The following is a 15831-nucleotide window of genomic DNA, read 5'->3' on the forward strand; positions in this document are numbered from 1 at the left end:
GTGCATGCAACCCAAGGCAATGCGCAAGCAACGATACTGGATTCTCTCCAGTTTGATGAAGTGTATGTTCGCAGCGGAGCGGAAACAGAAACACCCGTACTCCATCACCGACAATATCGTTGTTTGGTACAACCTGATCAGGTCTCCTGGGTGAGCACCCCACCATGTTCCAGTTATTGTTCGGAGAAAATTGATCCTTTGTTGGCATTTCTGTTTCAGATACCTAATGTGACATCCCCAGGTACCTTTAGAGTCGAACCAGACCCCGAGATATTTAAATGTGAAAACCTGGTTGATCGTTGCACCCATTAATAAAAGCTGGAGTTGCGCCGGCTCACGCTTCCTAGAGAAAACAACCAACTCAGTTTTCTCCGTGGAGAACTCAATACCCAGCTGAAGAGCCCAAGCAGACAAATTGTCCAAGGTATTTTGTAATGGTCCTTGCAAGTCGGCAGCTTTGGGCCCTGTAACAGAGACCACCCCGTCGTCTGCAAGTTGCCTTAGGGTGCATGAATTGGCAAGACAATCGTCAATGTCATTCACGTAAAAATTGTAGAGCAGGGGACTTAGACATGAGCCCTGGGGAAGACCCATGTAGCTAAATCGCGATGTTGTTAAATCGCCATGCGAAAAGTGCATGTGCTTTTCAGACAACAGGTTTAGCAAAAAGTTATTTAAAATTGGTGAAAGACCATGCTGGTGCAGCTTCTCTGACAGAATGTTGATAGAAACTGAGTCAAAAGCCCCCTTAATATCCAAGAAGACTGATGCCATCTGCTCTTTGTTAGCATAGGCTATTTGGATTTCTGTAGAAAGCAACGCAAGGCAATCGTTCGTCCCTTTGCCTTTGCGGAAGCCAAATTGTGTATCTGACAGTAAGCCATTTGCTTCAACCCAATTGTCGAGGCGAAACATGATCATTTTCTCGAACAACTTCCGAATACAGGACAGCATTGCAATCGGCCGATACGAGTTGTGGTCGGAGGCTGGTTTTCCTGGTTTTTGGATGGCGATGACCTTCACTTGCCTCCATTCATAAGGGACAATGTTACCCTCAAGAAACTTGTTAAATAAATTCAACAGGCGCCTTTTTGCAGTGTCAGGCAGATTCTTCAGCAAGTTGAATTTGATTCTGTCTAACCCTGGGGCGTTATTGTTGCACGATAAGAGAGCAAGTGAGAACTCCACCATCGAAAACGGTGTTTCGTTCGCGGTATCGTGAGAAGACGCGGCGCGGTACGTTTTCTGTACCGGGACAGAGTCCGGACAGATCTTCTTGGCGAAAGCGAATATCCAACGGTTTGAATATTCCACGTTCTCGTTGGTACTATTATGATTACGCATACGTCGAGCCGTACCCCAAAGAGTGCTCATCGCTGTTTCTCTCGTTAACCCGTCGACGAACCGGCGCCAATAACTGCGTTTTTTGGCTTTCATTAGACTCTTCATTCGCCTTTCTAACGACGCGTACTGTTGATAGCTAGCGGGTAACCCGTCTTCCCGGAAGGCCTTATATGCAGTGAACTTTTCCGCGTACAGCTCTGAGCACTCTTTATCCCACCACAGGGTGGGAGACCGTCCATGGGTATTCGCGCTGGGTACTGGTTTAGTCTGAGCTTGATTCGCACTGTCGAGAATCAAGCCAGCCAAAAACCTGTACTCTTCCTCCGGAGGAAGTTCTTGAGTGGATTCGATTTTAACGGATATCGCGCTCGCGTAACTATTCCAATCGATGTTCCGTGTGAGGTCATACGATACATTGATTGTTTCCGATGGTCTTGAACCGTTAGCAATTGAAATCACGATAGGCAAATGATCGCTACCGTGGGGATCAGGGATCACCTTCCACATGCAATCTAACTGTAGCGATGTCGAGCAAAGCGATAAATCCAACGCGCTTGCGCGTGCTGGTGGTGTAGGAATCCGCGTCATTTCTCCCGTGTTTAAGATGGTCATGTTGAAATTATCGCAAAGATCTTGGATTAATGTTGGTCTATTATCATCATGAAGACAGCCCCATACCGTACCGTGCGAGTTAAAGTCTCCCAGAACTAGCCGCGGTGCCGGTAAGGATTCCGTGATATTACAAAGCGTTCGGTGCCCTACCGAGGCTCTAGGAGGAATGTAGATGGAAGCAATGCAAAGGTCTTTACCTTTGATTAGAACTTGACAAGCGACAATTTCAATGCCTGGTGTCGAAGGGAGGTTAATTCGGTTGAAAGAATAGCACTTTTTGATCCCCAAAAGTACTCCTCCATAGGGGTTTTCTCGATCCAGACGAATTATATTAAAGTCGTGGAAGTTGAGATTTATATCGGAAGTTAACCAAGTTTCACATAATGCGAAAGCATCACATTTTAAACTATTTAGTAAAAATTTAAAGGAATCGATTTTCGGGAGGATACTTCTGCTGTTCCACTGTAGAACAGTGATCGAATCGGTGACCTCGTTCGATGACTTAGCCATCGAAGGATACGATCGCTGCAAGGAGGGGCCATTTAGTAGTCAACTGCTTCAAAAATGTTTGCACTATAGGGAGAAAACGTATCAGAAGGCTTTTAAGAGGATCAGTAACATTGAAAGCTGTGAAAATTAAGTCCACTATGTCAGAAAATTTCATTAGTCCGCTACTGGACTGAGTATCTGTTTGAAAAAAGGGGACACTTGGGGTTTTGGATGTCCCTGGAAGTGGTGGGTACTCCTTGTTAGAATTAATATTTCCAAGTCCTGGAGCAAATTGCTTCGGCTTTTGTGCATCACTTCCGTTGGATTTATTGGTTGTAGATGGCGCACTCTGAGTGGACGACACCTTCGCACCCTTACGGGGCAATGTAGGGGAGGCTGGATTTCTCCTCTTCCTGGATTCCCCTGGGTTAACCAAAGATGTTCCCTCTCGTGGGTCGTCAGATTCTTGCTCAACGTTAGCCAAACCAGCATAGGGATTTTCGGACAGGACAGATGGCGAAGCATTCTTTAGCATTTCTGCATAAGAACGCCTTGAGCGTTCCTTAAGGGAGCGCTTAATTTTATCCCCGCGCTGCTTGTACGCAGGGCATGATTTAAGAGCATGTGAAGGGCCCCCGCAGCAAATACACTTTTCAGTTTCTTTGTCGCAAGAGTCATCCTCATGCTCTCCTTCGCATTTGCCGCATCGTTTCTTATTTCCACAATATGTGGCTGTGTGGCCCAACTGCTTGCAATTGCTGCAGCTCATGACCCGCGGTACAAACAGGCGAACTGGTAGGCGAACCCTGTCAAGGAGGATGTAGTTGGGAAGAGAGGACCCGGCGAATGTCACCCGAAGCGAGCCTGATAGAGAGTAGGTAGTCTTACCTCCCTCGGTGTTTGCGGTATACAATTGTTTGCATTCTAAGATCTTAATCTGTTCAAGAGAGGGGTCCTTAAAGCAGCCAACCCCGTGCTCCAACAGTTCTTCGCATTTCAGGCCCGGTTCGGACACTACCCCATCGATTTCACAGGCCACACAAGGCACGTACGCTTTAAATTCCCGCGTAAAGCGCTCACAGCAAGCAATCGCGTTTGCCTGGCCGAGATCATTCACTAGAACACGTATCTTGTTTGCCCGAACACGTGTTATCTGAGTTACGGCCGGGTAATTAGCAGTCAGATCTCGAGAAAGTTTTAAAATATTAACCGGTTTCTCTCCGGTCCGAAAATATACCACCCATGGCCCAGAGGAACCTTCTGGGTACTGCTTTATACGGGGAGCAATGCGAGTATTAGGGGGATCAGGGACTTCCATGATTACATCAGATGGTATTTCGCCCTCGGCCATTTAAGCACGAGGGCAGAGCGTTATATAAACGGGAATGTGTCTTATTATTTGATTACAAGGTAGAGTAAAAGTAGGGAAAAGGAAATAAAGCAAAACTTATCTGCAAACAACGTCGATTGTTCCGCACCAGCGAAAACAATGTGCTGGATTTACTTTCGGCACCAGCAGAACGGCAGCTAACGAACGAACAAAGGATGACCTTGACTCACTAAAATTTACACACCGAACACCACTGTGAAATATAACGATCCGTTCCGTTCAAAGGTTGGGAGACGTATGAATCATCGGATATTGATCATTAACACAATTTTGAAATCCGTTATGGGGTCTTCCTGTTACCAGAAAATGGAAAGAAGCAGCATCAATATGGGAGTCGTTTATCAGTAGACAACAGTAGCTGATGATTTACGCCATTTTGAAATGTAAGATGGCGGTGCACGGTTACCAGGAATAGGGTTCGTCGCGGTGCGGATGTGGGCGGTAAATGGATTGTCCGCACCGCAACCGCAAAAAATTAATAAAACCGCACCGCTTACCGCAACTGCACCTGATTTACCGCACCGCACCGCGCGGTAATGCGGTAAATGCGGTAAAATTTTTGTATTTTTAAAAATAGTGTTGAAAAATTGTTCATTTGTGTAACCATATATAACAAAATGTTATTCTTATTCACACGAAATTTAACTTTAAGAGACTCCTCAGAATGTAATGTTTATGAAAAAATCAACTTTTGCATTTTCTATTAATAAAATTTCGTACATTTTAAGGCAAACATTATACATTCAAAAACGTTCTACTGCAGTAATAGGAAAACTTTTATTTAACAACCCTTCAGTTAATTGAAAAATGTGGAATAAAAATGTAATAAGAAATGAAATTGCATATTTTTTCTTTAAATTTTAATATTTTCAATGTTTTTGACATAAGAAAATGAAATGGATGATTTTCGCATTTACGTAGTGAAAACCACCTTTCATTCTTAAAGGAATTTCACAAAAAAAAATTTAAGTCGAAATACCACTACTTCTACACTGAAACCTCCATTTACGAACCAAACCGGGGGTTCGTAAATTGAATTAGTTCGTAAAACTACAAGGGGCAGCCCTATGGGGTTGCACGAACTGTAGACGTAGGACTATACTACTTAATGTAAAATATTTATTTTCTTAGTACTTAGTGTGTGGGAAAAACACCCGGACCGGTGAAGAAAAATCAAATTTTAGACAATATAATCATATCTCATGTGTAGAACAAGCTTTCTAGTTGCTCTCAAACAGATCCTAAAAGTTCAAACACCCATGGATAACCCCAAGTTTGTAGATGTGTTTCGATGTCACAGGATTGTAAAATGGTTAATATTACGTCATGAAAATTCAATTCTTCCGTGACAATTTTTTTTTTGCCTGCAAAATGACCTGTGTGTATGCAAAGCTCATGATTTGTTGGGATATTAGCATTGATCGGAAAATGCTTTTCAACGCTGCGCATTGCATACATACAGGACATTTTGCAGGTCACCAGAAGCTGTTCATTTTAACACCGCCACATGTTCATTTTACCCACTCGCTATAAACATATCTCATTTTTGGACATGTTTAGAAATCAAGAATCATGTTTGAAAAAATGTGTTTATGACGAAATATTTTTACCAGATATGTACAAAACATGTCTAACAAGAAACATAAGGTGATTGTAATATCTCATTCACTTATTAGTTAGAAAATAATGACTTTGCTTAACGTGTTCATTTTACCGCCAGTGCCCCTACCTACCAACACATTGACGCCAAACATTGAACCCAAGCGTACAATGCAAAATGAGTCAACGCTGATGATGATGGGTAGAACGAAAGAGACAACTAGTACCACCACTATTAGCGTATTTCACCAAAATTCTACGCGGCCTTTCCCGATTGAAAGGAACGGCCACGCTTAGCCCATCTGTCATAATATCGTGATTTTGCATAGCGAAGGGCTGAATGATAACATATAATTTTGTTCCAAAAAACAGCCCTGTGTTATGCAACACTGTGTGCAGGTTGATTATACCAGTTGCAAGTGGGGCCAAATTCGCCAAGTTCCGTAAAATTCCTTTTAAATTACAGAAAAAAAAAATTGCTTAAAATTGCTTAGATGAGTTAAACTAATTAATCAAATCCTGTTTTAAAAACTGTCCTTGCGTTTAAACCAAAATGGGAAGCTTATTACTACCACTACATTACTTAATTTCAAGCCCAAATAGCAAATACATGTGCTAGTTAAACCAAAAATTTACTGGCAACATTACAGCGGCATTTAGGAAGCAGTTGGAGCGGTCGCCTGTTGGACGACACAGGGCAGCGTCCCTCCACAGCCAGTGTAACGGACTTCCAGCTCAGCTACACTGGTTGTAAAAAACAGAGCGCAGTGATCTGCTTCGCCAGCCGTTCAACAGGGAACTGAGCGTATCTGGCCAAGTCCGTTCTTTAAATAGTCGATGATGACGTCATTCATAGAAGCGTTGCGCGCTAGGTATACCAATCCGTCGTACAGGGCTTGGGAAGCGCTATCTTCTGTGTGTTAATGCGCGATGTTTTGACAAGGTTGTATATTATTTAATTTTGTAATGCTATGATATCAAAAATCTTTGGGTTTATCTATTGGAATCTATTCTTAGAAGTATTTCGGGGCGATTTGTGCAAAAAAATTGAAAATTTATCGTGAGATGGCTGAATTATATGCGTTTAAAATTGGACCACTTTTCGTTACATACCATTTTTGTAGAATTTGCAGAGTGCACCCCCATATCGAAAACAAAGACGTAGTCCTACGTCAAAAAAAGTGTTCGTTATTTGGGATTTAGTTCGTAAAAAAAGTTTGCTTCACATTCTTATTAATATTCGTTGGTTGAGCAATATTCTCGATAACCCTAACAATATCGGTATTTTTGGAACGGGATTGGCAAGAAGATGTTGAAAATGGACAATTGGAACTCTTTTGAAATCCAAGATGGCGACTTCGGGTTGAGAAATATTCTAGATAACCCTAACAATATGGATATTTTTGGAACGGGCTTGATACTGAAAATGGACAATTGGAACCTTTTCGAAATCCAAGATGGCGACTTCCGGTTGAGCAATATTCTCGATAATCCTAACAATATGGGTATTTTTGGAACGGGATTGACAAGTAGATGCTGAAAATGGACAATTGGAACCGTTTAATCCAAGATGGCGACTTCCGGTTGAGCAATATTCGCGATAACCCTAACAATATCGGTATTTTTGGAACGGGCTTGGCAAGTAGATGTTGAAAATGGACAATTGGAACCGTTTTGAAATCCAATATGTCGACTTCTGGTTGAGCAATATTCTCGATAACCCTAACAATATTAGAGGTGTGCGCCACGCCGCCGCCGCCTCGCCGCGCCGACCATTGCATGTAAAAATAGTACTTTACCTGAAATCGGCGCGGCGCACACCTCTATACAATATGGGTATTTTTGGCTTGGCAAGTAGATATTGAAAATTGACAATTGGAACCTTTTCAAAATCCAACATGGCGACTTCCGGTTGAGCAACATTCTCGAAAACCCTAACAATATGGGTATTTTTGGAATGAGCTTGCTAAGTAAATGCTGAAAATGGACAATTAGAAACTTTTCCAAGTTCAATATGACGATTGCCGGTTGAGCATTATTCTTGATTACGAACAATATGGGTTCTATTTCCGTCATGCACTCGTCAACCCTATCCCAAAATACCCATATTGTTGAGGTTATAGAGAATTGGATTCCAAAATAGTTCAAGACATCGATTTCCGTTATGCACTCGTCAACCCCATTCCGAAAACACCCATATTGTTGAGGTTAAAAAAATTTATCTAAACCGGAAGTCGCCATCTTGGATTCCAAAATGGCTCAAGACATCGATTTCCGTCATGCACTCGTCAACCCCATTCCGAAAATACCCATATTGTTGAGATTATAGCGAATTTATCTAAACCGGAAGTCGCCATCTCGGATTCCAAAATGGCTCCAGACATCGATTTCCATCATACACTCACTAACCCCATTCCTAAAATACCCATATTGTTGAGGTTATAGAGAATTTATCTAAACCGGAAGTCGCCATCTTGGATTCCAAAATGACTCAAGACATCGATTTCCGTCATGCACTCGTCAACCCCATTCCGAAAATACCCATATTGTTGTAGTTATAGAAAATGTATCTAAACCGGGAGTCGCCATCTTGGATTCCAAAATGGCTCAAGACATCGATTTCCGTCGTGCACTCGTCAACCCCAGTCCGAGAATACCCATATTGTTGTGGTTATAGAAAATTTATCTTAACCGGGAGTCGCCATCTTGGATTCCAAAATGACTCAAGACATCGGTTTCCGTCATGCACTTGTCAACCCAATTCCGAAAATACCCATATTGATGAGGTTATAGAGAATTTATCTAAACCGGAAGTCGCCATCTTGGATTCCAAAATAGCCCAAGACATCGATTTCCGGCATGCACTTGTCAACCCCATTTCGAAAATACCCAACTTATATAAGTAACAATTAACTAAGAATATATAAGTATATAATTTCATGCTGTAATGTACGAACTCAAACTTTCCAAAAAGTGTTCGTTATTTGGAATTTACTTCGTAAAAAAAGTTACGTAAATCGAATATTACGTAAAAAAAAGAGTTCGTAAATGGAGGTTTTAGTGTATATAGTAGCGTATATATTCCAATAAAGTGACACAAAAACATATTGTATTTCATCAAAAAGAACGACGCCATATTTGACGAAACATCTAATCAGGAGTCCGGTCTCAACCGGTACAGAATTATTGAACATTAGAAAAACTGCAAAAATGTATGATTTGTAGCATACAGCAGAAATGATTTTAAAAATAGGGGGTTTTACGGACAAAATGTGTGTGTGTTAACCTTCCTATCTCCCACTAGCTGGTAGTGATTTACAGAAAAAAGATGTTTGCATGTATTTAAACATTCATGCAAATAACTTGGTTCACGGATTTAGGAAGGTGTTAGCTCAATTGACTTTCCGATGACCCATTTCGTGTACAGTGCCAGACATGTTCCGAGGTCATCGTTCCATCAACTAGCCCCGTTTTACTGTAATGTTTGTATCAATTGGATTGTAACATTACAGTAAAACTTTCGATTCCATTTAAGCAGGAAATCGACGCGTATTTATTATAATGGTTCAATTTGTATATATAACATAACACATGTGTACTAGAACTTACCATTTTTTCAGTTTTCTACCTTCATTCATATCTTCCATTTATGTCTCCTTTAACTCTCATCCACATTTCTTGAATTCCTGCTTATTTAAGAAAGAAAAGGGGAAATAATAAAAAAGAACCGATAGACTCCGTGTTTTCCTCAGCGCTTCCGTTTCTCCTAGTCTGGTGTCACTGCCTGTTGGACTTGTGTAAGTTGTTCCATTGGAGATCTCCAAGGAGCTGTAATTGGAGAAAGATCTGACTTCTATCCAGAAGTATCAGTTTTTTACATTAATAGATTATATATGTACACTACAAAACAATCCCGTGTATAATGCAACCATTTTTTGAACATTTATATGTACATATACACACATAAACACATACACATATATACACACATGTATACATAAAACCGATTTAATCCACCCATCAGTGGGATGAGACACCTCTCATACATATAACTGTTGTATTATTCATTAATTTGCCAAACGCACGCAAAGCTGGCAAGCAACTATATGTAAGACAAGCACAGCCTCGAGTCCTGCACGTATAACACGTATAATAAACTGAATAAATTAAAAAACAATAACAAAACAAACCAAAAATCAAAACAAATATGAAACAAAAAAAGTTATTCATAAAATGGATAGAATGATCCATATAAATCAAATTAATAAAACAAATCAAATTAGCTCAAATGAAAATCAGACAATATTAAAAAAGTTATGAAATTAAGAGAGTAAACTAAATTGTTTCAAGCTAACTAACTGTCATCCAATAACTAAAAGAACTGACTAAACCGAATTAATAAAATGAAGAAACTGAACAATATATGAACTGGGAAAAACTAACAATTTAATAAAATGATTAAAACAAATGAAACAATTAACATGAATAAAACAATAAAAAAAATTATTGAATTAATAAGATAAATAATATGAATAATGTGGATAACACTAACCGCCATGTTTGAAAAATGCAAAAACAACCAAGTCCATTGCAGCCGCCAGAAAATTTGTCGTCTAAGTATTGAAATTGCCTTTAAATCGCATTCGCAAATAGCATTTGTTCCTAGGGGCAATTAGCACAGGCGAGTTGAGTCAAACGTCAAACTATTAAAATCGCCTGACGATCTTAGTCCGCATTTTTTTTGACCGGGTACTGAGTCCATTCAGATATCCGAACCGGTTTCGGAATGAGTTTAACTGGGAATCAGTGAAATCGTTGCATCAACTAGTCAAGTTCAGATGGCGCTGTCGATGCTAAGTGGGAACATTTTTTTGGTAGCTCGCGCACATACATAGTAAAATAATTGTGATGTGACGATAAAATCACTACGTCAAATTACACTATTCCAACGATACTTTTGCCTACCAACACATAACACAACAGGAGAAACGACCAACCGAGCGATTAACTTCGATTTCCTATCAAATATATTACATTTCACTGCAAAATTTTGCAAACTATGGGAGGAACACAAAATCACTTCCGAGAGATTCGGCAGTGCTGCCACTTCCAGGGGGTTTTACGGACAAAATATCCCAAAACTCTAACTTCCGCATTCTTCAAGAAACAGATGTATTCTCATTCAAAAACTAAGATTGCTCCCTTTAAAAATGTATGAAGTGTAATTTTCTAAAGGCTAGTTCGAAAGTTCTAGCATTTAATGTATTTTCCTTTAATATTTTCCCAAAGAGCCAATGGCAAAAACTTCAATTGAAGTGAATCGGAGTCAAACTATGTGGTATTTGGCAAAAAAAGCTACAAAATAGTCTTAACTGAGAAATATTTGGACTTAATTTGGTAGAAAATTTTAGTAAATTTGAATGGAAGTACGCGAAAAAAATTTATGTAGCATACTTTTTGAGAAAGAGTCCAATAAAATTGATTGCAGAAAAACTCACATTGAATTTACACTGCAATCAAAGAAGATAGAAATACGATGTTTATGAACGAATGATAGAATAATTATCCTTATTTGGACCCCTCCTTATTTTGGACGCTTTCATACATTTGTATCCTTTACGGTCAATTACTCCAGATTCGTTTGCTTTGATGAAGATAATTATATTCTTTGGGTTGTGTTTAAGTTTCAGCATAATTAGTTCATCTCAAATTCTTTTAAATTAGTCAAAATTCACAGTTGAAAAATTGATATCGCAAACGATTGATAATTCAACGATTTCCAACAGAAATCGAGAGAAGTGATGCACTTTTAAATTGGATTTAAGAGTACAAATTTATTGTTTTTAAAGGATCTAATAATTTTGTCTCTATTTGGATCTTGCATTTCATGTATTTGAAATGGTTAGTTTGTGAAGTTTTACTTAGAAGTATAAAATAACTAGTCCAAAATATGTCGTAAAAATAATAGCGTTAAAATATTTCGGACACAGCTAGATTTTCTTTCGTAATAGCAGTCTGTTTATCAATACAGAATAATCAAAATTATCACTTTATCAATTTTTTTAGCGGTGCGGTTGCGGTAAAACCGCGCGGTAAATGCTCTTTCCCGCACCGCATCTGCGGGAAAAAGTGTCTCACCGCACCACAGATTTTGCGGTGCGGGTGCGGTAAATACCGCGCGGTTGCGGTAATTACCGCAACCGCGACGAACCCCAACCAGGAAATAGCGAAAAGAAACATCATCTTTGTTTGTCATTTCAATGGGGTTGGTCAATAGACATCAGTAATTGATAAATAAGGCCACTTTGAAATCCAACATGGGCACTTCCGGTTGCAACAAAACAGTGACCACAAAACAGTTTTTACTCTCAACTTCTCATATTCAATACTCACAATGAACTATAGTGTAGTGTTCACTAGTTTCGGCCACAACAATCAGTACCTATACGTCTTCACTGTTCGACTTACAAACACGAGAATATGTTGTATTAACGTCTCCATTGTCCACAGTTCAATTCATCTGCAGCCATTTCAAGGCAGTCGAGTACTTTCGAGCTTCGCTGAATCGGCAGAACATCTTCCAGGGTACTAATTGTACATCTTATTACTTCTATCGACGCGGCGAATGTGCTAACAATACGCGTGCCGAATTCGGACTGTACAACAGGTGAGTGGACTGGTTATTTTGCTTTGTTGCCGGTTAGTATCTAATGAGTTTTTCATTTATAGCAAAGGAGCCCTCGGACCTCTGTTCATCTCGATAGACAAAACCGTTTACCCATATGCCAAGTCAATAGCTCGAAATAAATGAATATTCACCGCTGTGCTCTCTATTAGTATTTAACGAAGTTTATTTGTAGAACCATAAAGAAATTTTCTTTTTATTCCCCGAAGAAAAAGTAGCAGGTTCAATCATTAGAAGGCGTTAGAATGTTGAGTCGGCTTGCCTGTGCTTGGTTTGGTTAGTCCTGGCGGCGATGATTTATTAATGGGGAAAATTACTTCCTGTTTTGGATTTTGAGGCTTTCAGTAGCGTTTGGGGACTGGCTCTTCGCACTGCTGCTAGACAGCGAGAATGGCTTTCCATCGTCTTTTCCTTCCCCAGCTGACGGCATGAAGGGAAAATTGGAGCGGAAGTGTGTTATCATGGTCTATTATCGTGTTCGGATGATGTAAGCCGCGTGTTTTACCTCCGAGGGCGAGAAGGACACAGGAGAGTGACTTGTGAAGTGCCTATAATTAATAAAGGTTTCGGGGACGATGTTCGGAAGATTAATGTATTTTATAACCAGTGGGATGAATCACTTTTATACGATAGTTTTAAGAATGGGTTTCGATGGTTGTTCAACACACTGTTAATTAGTTGTTATTTCTTCGATTCAATTAAACAATTTCAATTGTGTTGGTCATAAATCATTCCCGCCAGACAGACACAACAAACGCCTACATTGTTTTACCTGTTTTTCCGATCGGAAGTGAAGTTACAACCGTCCCGGCACCAAGTTCCCTCCATAGGGTGCCGGGTTAAGAAAAGTGAAAGAAAGCCACTCGGGGGACAATAAATCTTGCGCAAAACTATAAATAATAACCAGTTTATAACTAAAGTTGTTCTTACCGCTCTGTTTCTACTCGTCGACGAAACTAAACCTTCTCATAGTGGCTCACGTAGCGATCAAATGTGGTCAATATGGATAGAATATTGGATTAAAACTACAAATCTTAGTAGAAAATATTGGCGCCACGAAGATAAAGCCACTGCTTTTAGGATTATTTGCATGTGATAAATTTAAATTTTGTTGAATGTTTAAAAAATACGATTGAATTGGAGATAAAACTTGGCGTTATGATATGACAACAAACTGGGTAGAATCGGTTACCAAATTTTCAAAACGGATCTTGATATTTGAGGATTAATTAGACGGTGTTCTAATAATGCTCAACGGGAAAACATATCAAAAACCTGTTTTAATCCACCTAGTGGTGCAATTGCGCCTTTCTCATTTATCAAACTATGATTCATTAGCTGGTTTTGTTCAATAGAATTGTGGAAATATGTATTACATTATTGTTTCACTTAGCACGTATCCCACGACTACCACCAAAACCGACGCAGACTCACTTTAAACAAAAAAGTATAGGGGAAGGGGGTGGGCGTAGCGTAGTTGGTAAATTGATTGCCTTGTACGCAGCGCACCTGGGTTCGAGTCCCGACCCCGCACATAGGGTTAGAAATTTTTCATTAGAGATTTTTCTAACCCGAAGAGGCGAGTGGCCTTAAGGTTAAAACCTCTATAATCGCAATAAAATAAAATAAAAAAGTATAGGGGAGACCGGGGCTAGTTTGCGGTGTTTTCAGTTTCCATTTATACCGCTTTGATGTACGTAGATTTTGCAAAATAGAACATGCGGCGGTAGCCAACATCCCTGAATTTTATCAAAGTGTTTGTTGCATTTTTTTTGTTTTATAGACAAAAATGTGTGACGCGAAAATCTCGTAAATTTACCCCGACCGACTGTAAATAGTAGCGCCAACTTGCCCCACGTACGTCACCGCCAACTTACTTCAACCGCATATTTTACAAAAAACTATTTAAAAAATAGCTTTAATTCATGGATAGATTTAATATCTATACGGGTACCTAAAGCTTTTTTACGCACTACCGAAAAATAAAATCAATTGAGAAAGTGTTTAAAATTTAAAAAAATTACTTGGTATGCTCGAAAACACAATATCGCCTACAACTTTTACGAAACAAAATATTTTTTAACAAAAACACATTGGATAATGGGTGTCACATAACTTGAGATACACAATGAGAGGCAGCGCTATATGTCTAATAGAAACGAAGACAAAGGGATTCCGCCAACTTACCCCAACCACCAACTAGCCCGGGCTCCCCTAATATTTAATTAACTTAATCAATATGAGTTCAATGTTATCTTCATGTGATTATATTTTGAAATGTTGGTGGAATGGGTTTGGAAGTGGAGCGGGTGGGGGTTTAGTAGAGTGGGAGTGGAGGATGCGTCAGAAATCCTTCATCTTATTTCGGTATACGGGGTGGATGAAGGAAATGCGGATGTGAGGGTGGTCCAAAGGGAGAGGTGTGATGAAGGAGCGAGGTGCGTGGGCAAGAGTTGTGGAGGGGGTGCGCTGAGTGGCGCAACAATACTCAACCGCAAATGTTACCTTTCATTTGAGACTAGGTTTGGAAACATCGGTTCAGCAATCACCGAAGAACCGATGTGACTTAAATTGTGGAATATGCCCGGAATCCGGGACTTCCGGAATCGTCGATAGTGGACAATATATCATCCAAAGAATGTTTGATTGGCAATCAGTGATCTAGATGTGCGAATCGAAGTAATTTGGTGACTATTTCAATAGTTTTTAGCCTCTGAGGCATTACGATTGTATCGATTTATGTGGAAAATTCCAGTGTAACCTTTCTAACCAACCTGTAACTTCGGAACCGAGAGTCAGAACCGAATGAAATTCAGCACCAACATTACTGTATCTTTCATTTGAAATCAAGTTTGTAAAAATCGGTAGAGAATTCGCTGGGTAATAGGTATGATATTTGCTTAGGAACTTGGCGAGTTCCCCGGAGGCATCATGAATCGTCATAGGTAACCAATGTTGCCAAAGCTGCTTTGATTTATCATTAGTGATCCAGACCTGCAAATTAGAGTAATTTTGAACTCATTTTAATATGTTTTACGTCATATGGACATCATGGTTGTACCAGTTTATATGGGAATTTGCTCTGTGACCGCACTATTCAACCCGTAACTCCGGAACCGGACATCGGATCAACTAAAAATTCAATAGCAGCTTATGGGAGCGTTATACCTTTCAAAAAATATCTGGGGAATCGATTGTAGGTATTCAGAACGATCGTACGGTACGTTATCCAGTTCCATGGTAAATTTACTCTTTAAAGGGAAAATATTAATTGTGGCCATTTCGCTAGTAATTATCATCAACTTGGAACTAATCAAATGATAAATGCAAACTAGCACCAAAACTAGCACTAGTTAGACACTTTACAGAATGAATATTGGATAGCCTCAGATGTTTGGTTTGCAAACCAAAACACAATAATTTGTTTTCGCTTTCTCGGCAGCAAACCAGTGCCTGCTTCCCGAGCCATCATCCAGGAATCAGTCACTCACTTTAGGCGTTTGCACAAGTCGTATGACTATTTGGTTTAAATGTCCAACTGGTGCCAACTTCGGTGTAAGTTACGATTTATGGTGTAACTAGTCAAAAGTTTATGCTATTTATTCGTTAATTTTTTCCTTTTTTTTGTGAGTTTATGTTTAAAAATGCTAATGCATATAACTAGAAACATAGATGAATGGAATTGACCAAAGTTAGCATTTCAAGAATGTAG

The 15831-nt window shown here is 39.6% G+C and overlaps 1 protein-coding gene across 1 annotated transcript in view; it reads left to right on the forward strand.

The window, feature by feature from the left end:
• Positions 1-12263, forward strand: part of LOC131677887 (phospholipase A1 VesT1.02-like) — an 81038-nt gene extending 68775 nt beyond the window's left edge. The window contains exons 7-8 of the mRNA XM_058957980.1: positions 11945-12101; positions 12164-12263. Of these exons, the coding sequence (XP_058813963.1) occupies positions 11945-12101; positions 12164-12245 (239 nt within the window). The 3' untranslated portion in view covers positions 12246-12263. The remainder of the gene's footprint in view (positions 1-11944; positions 12102-12163) is intronic.
• The last annotated feature ends 3568 nt before the right edge of the window (positions 12264-15831 follow it).

This window comes from Topomyia yanbarensis, chromosome 1, assembly GCF_030247195.1.
Source record: "Topomyia yanbarensis strain Yona2022 chromosome 1, ASM3024719v1, whole genome shotgun sequence".
Lineage (NCBI taxonomy): Eukaryota > Metazoa > Arthropoda > Insecta > Diptera > Culicidae > Topomyia > Topomyia yanbarensis.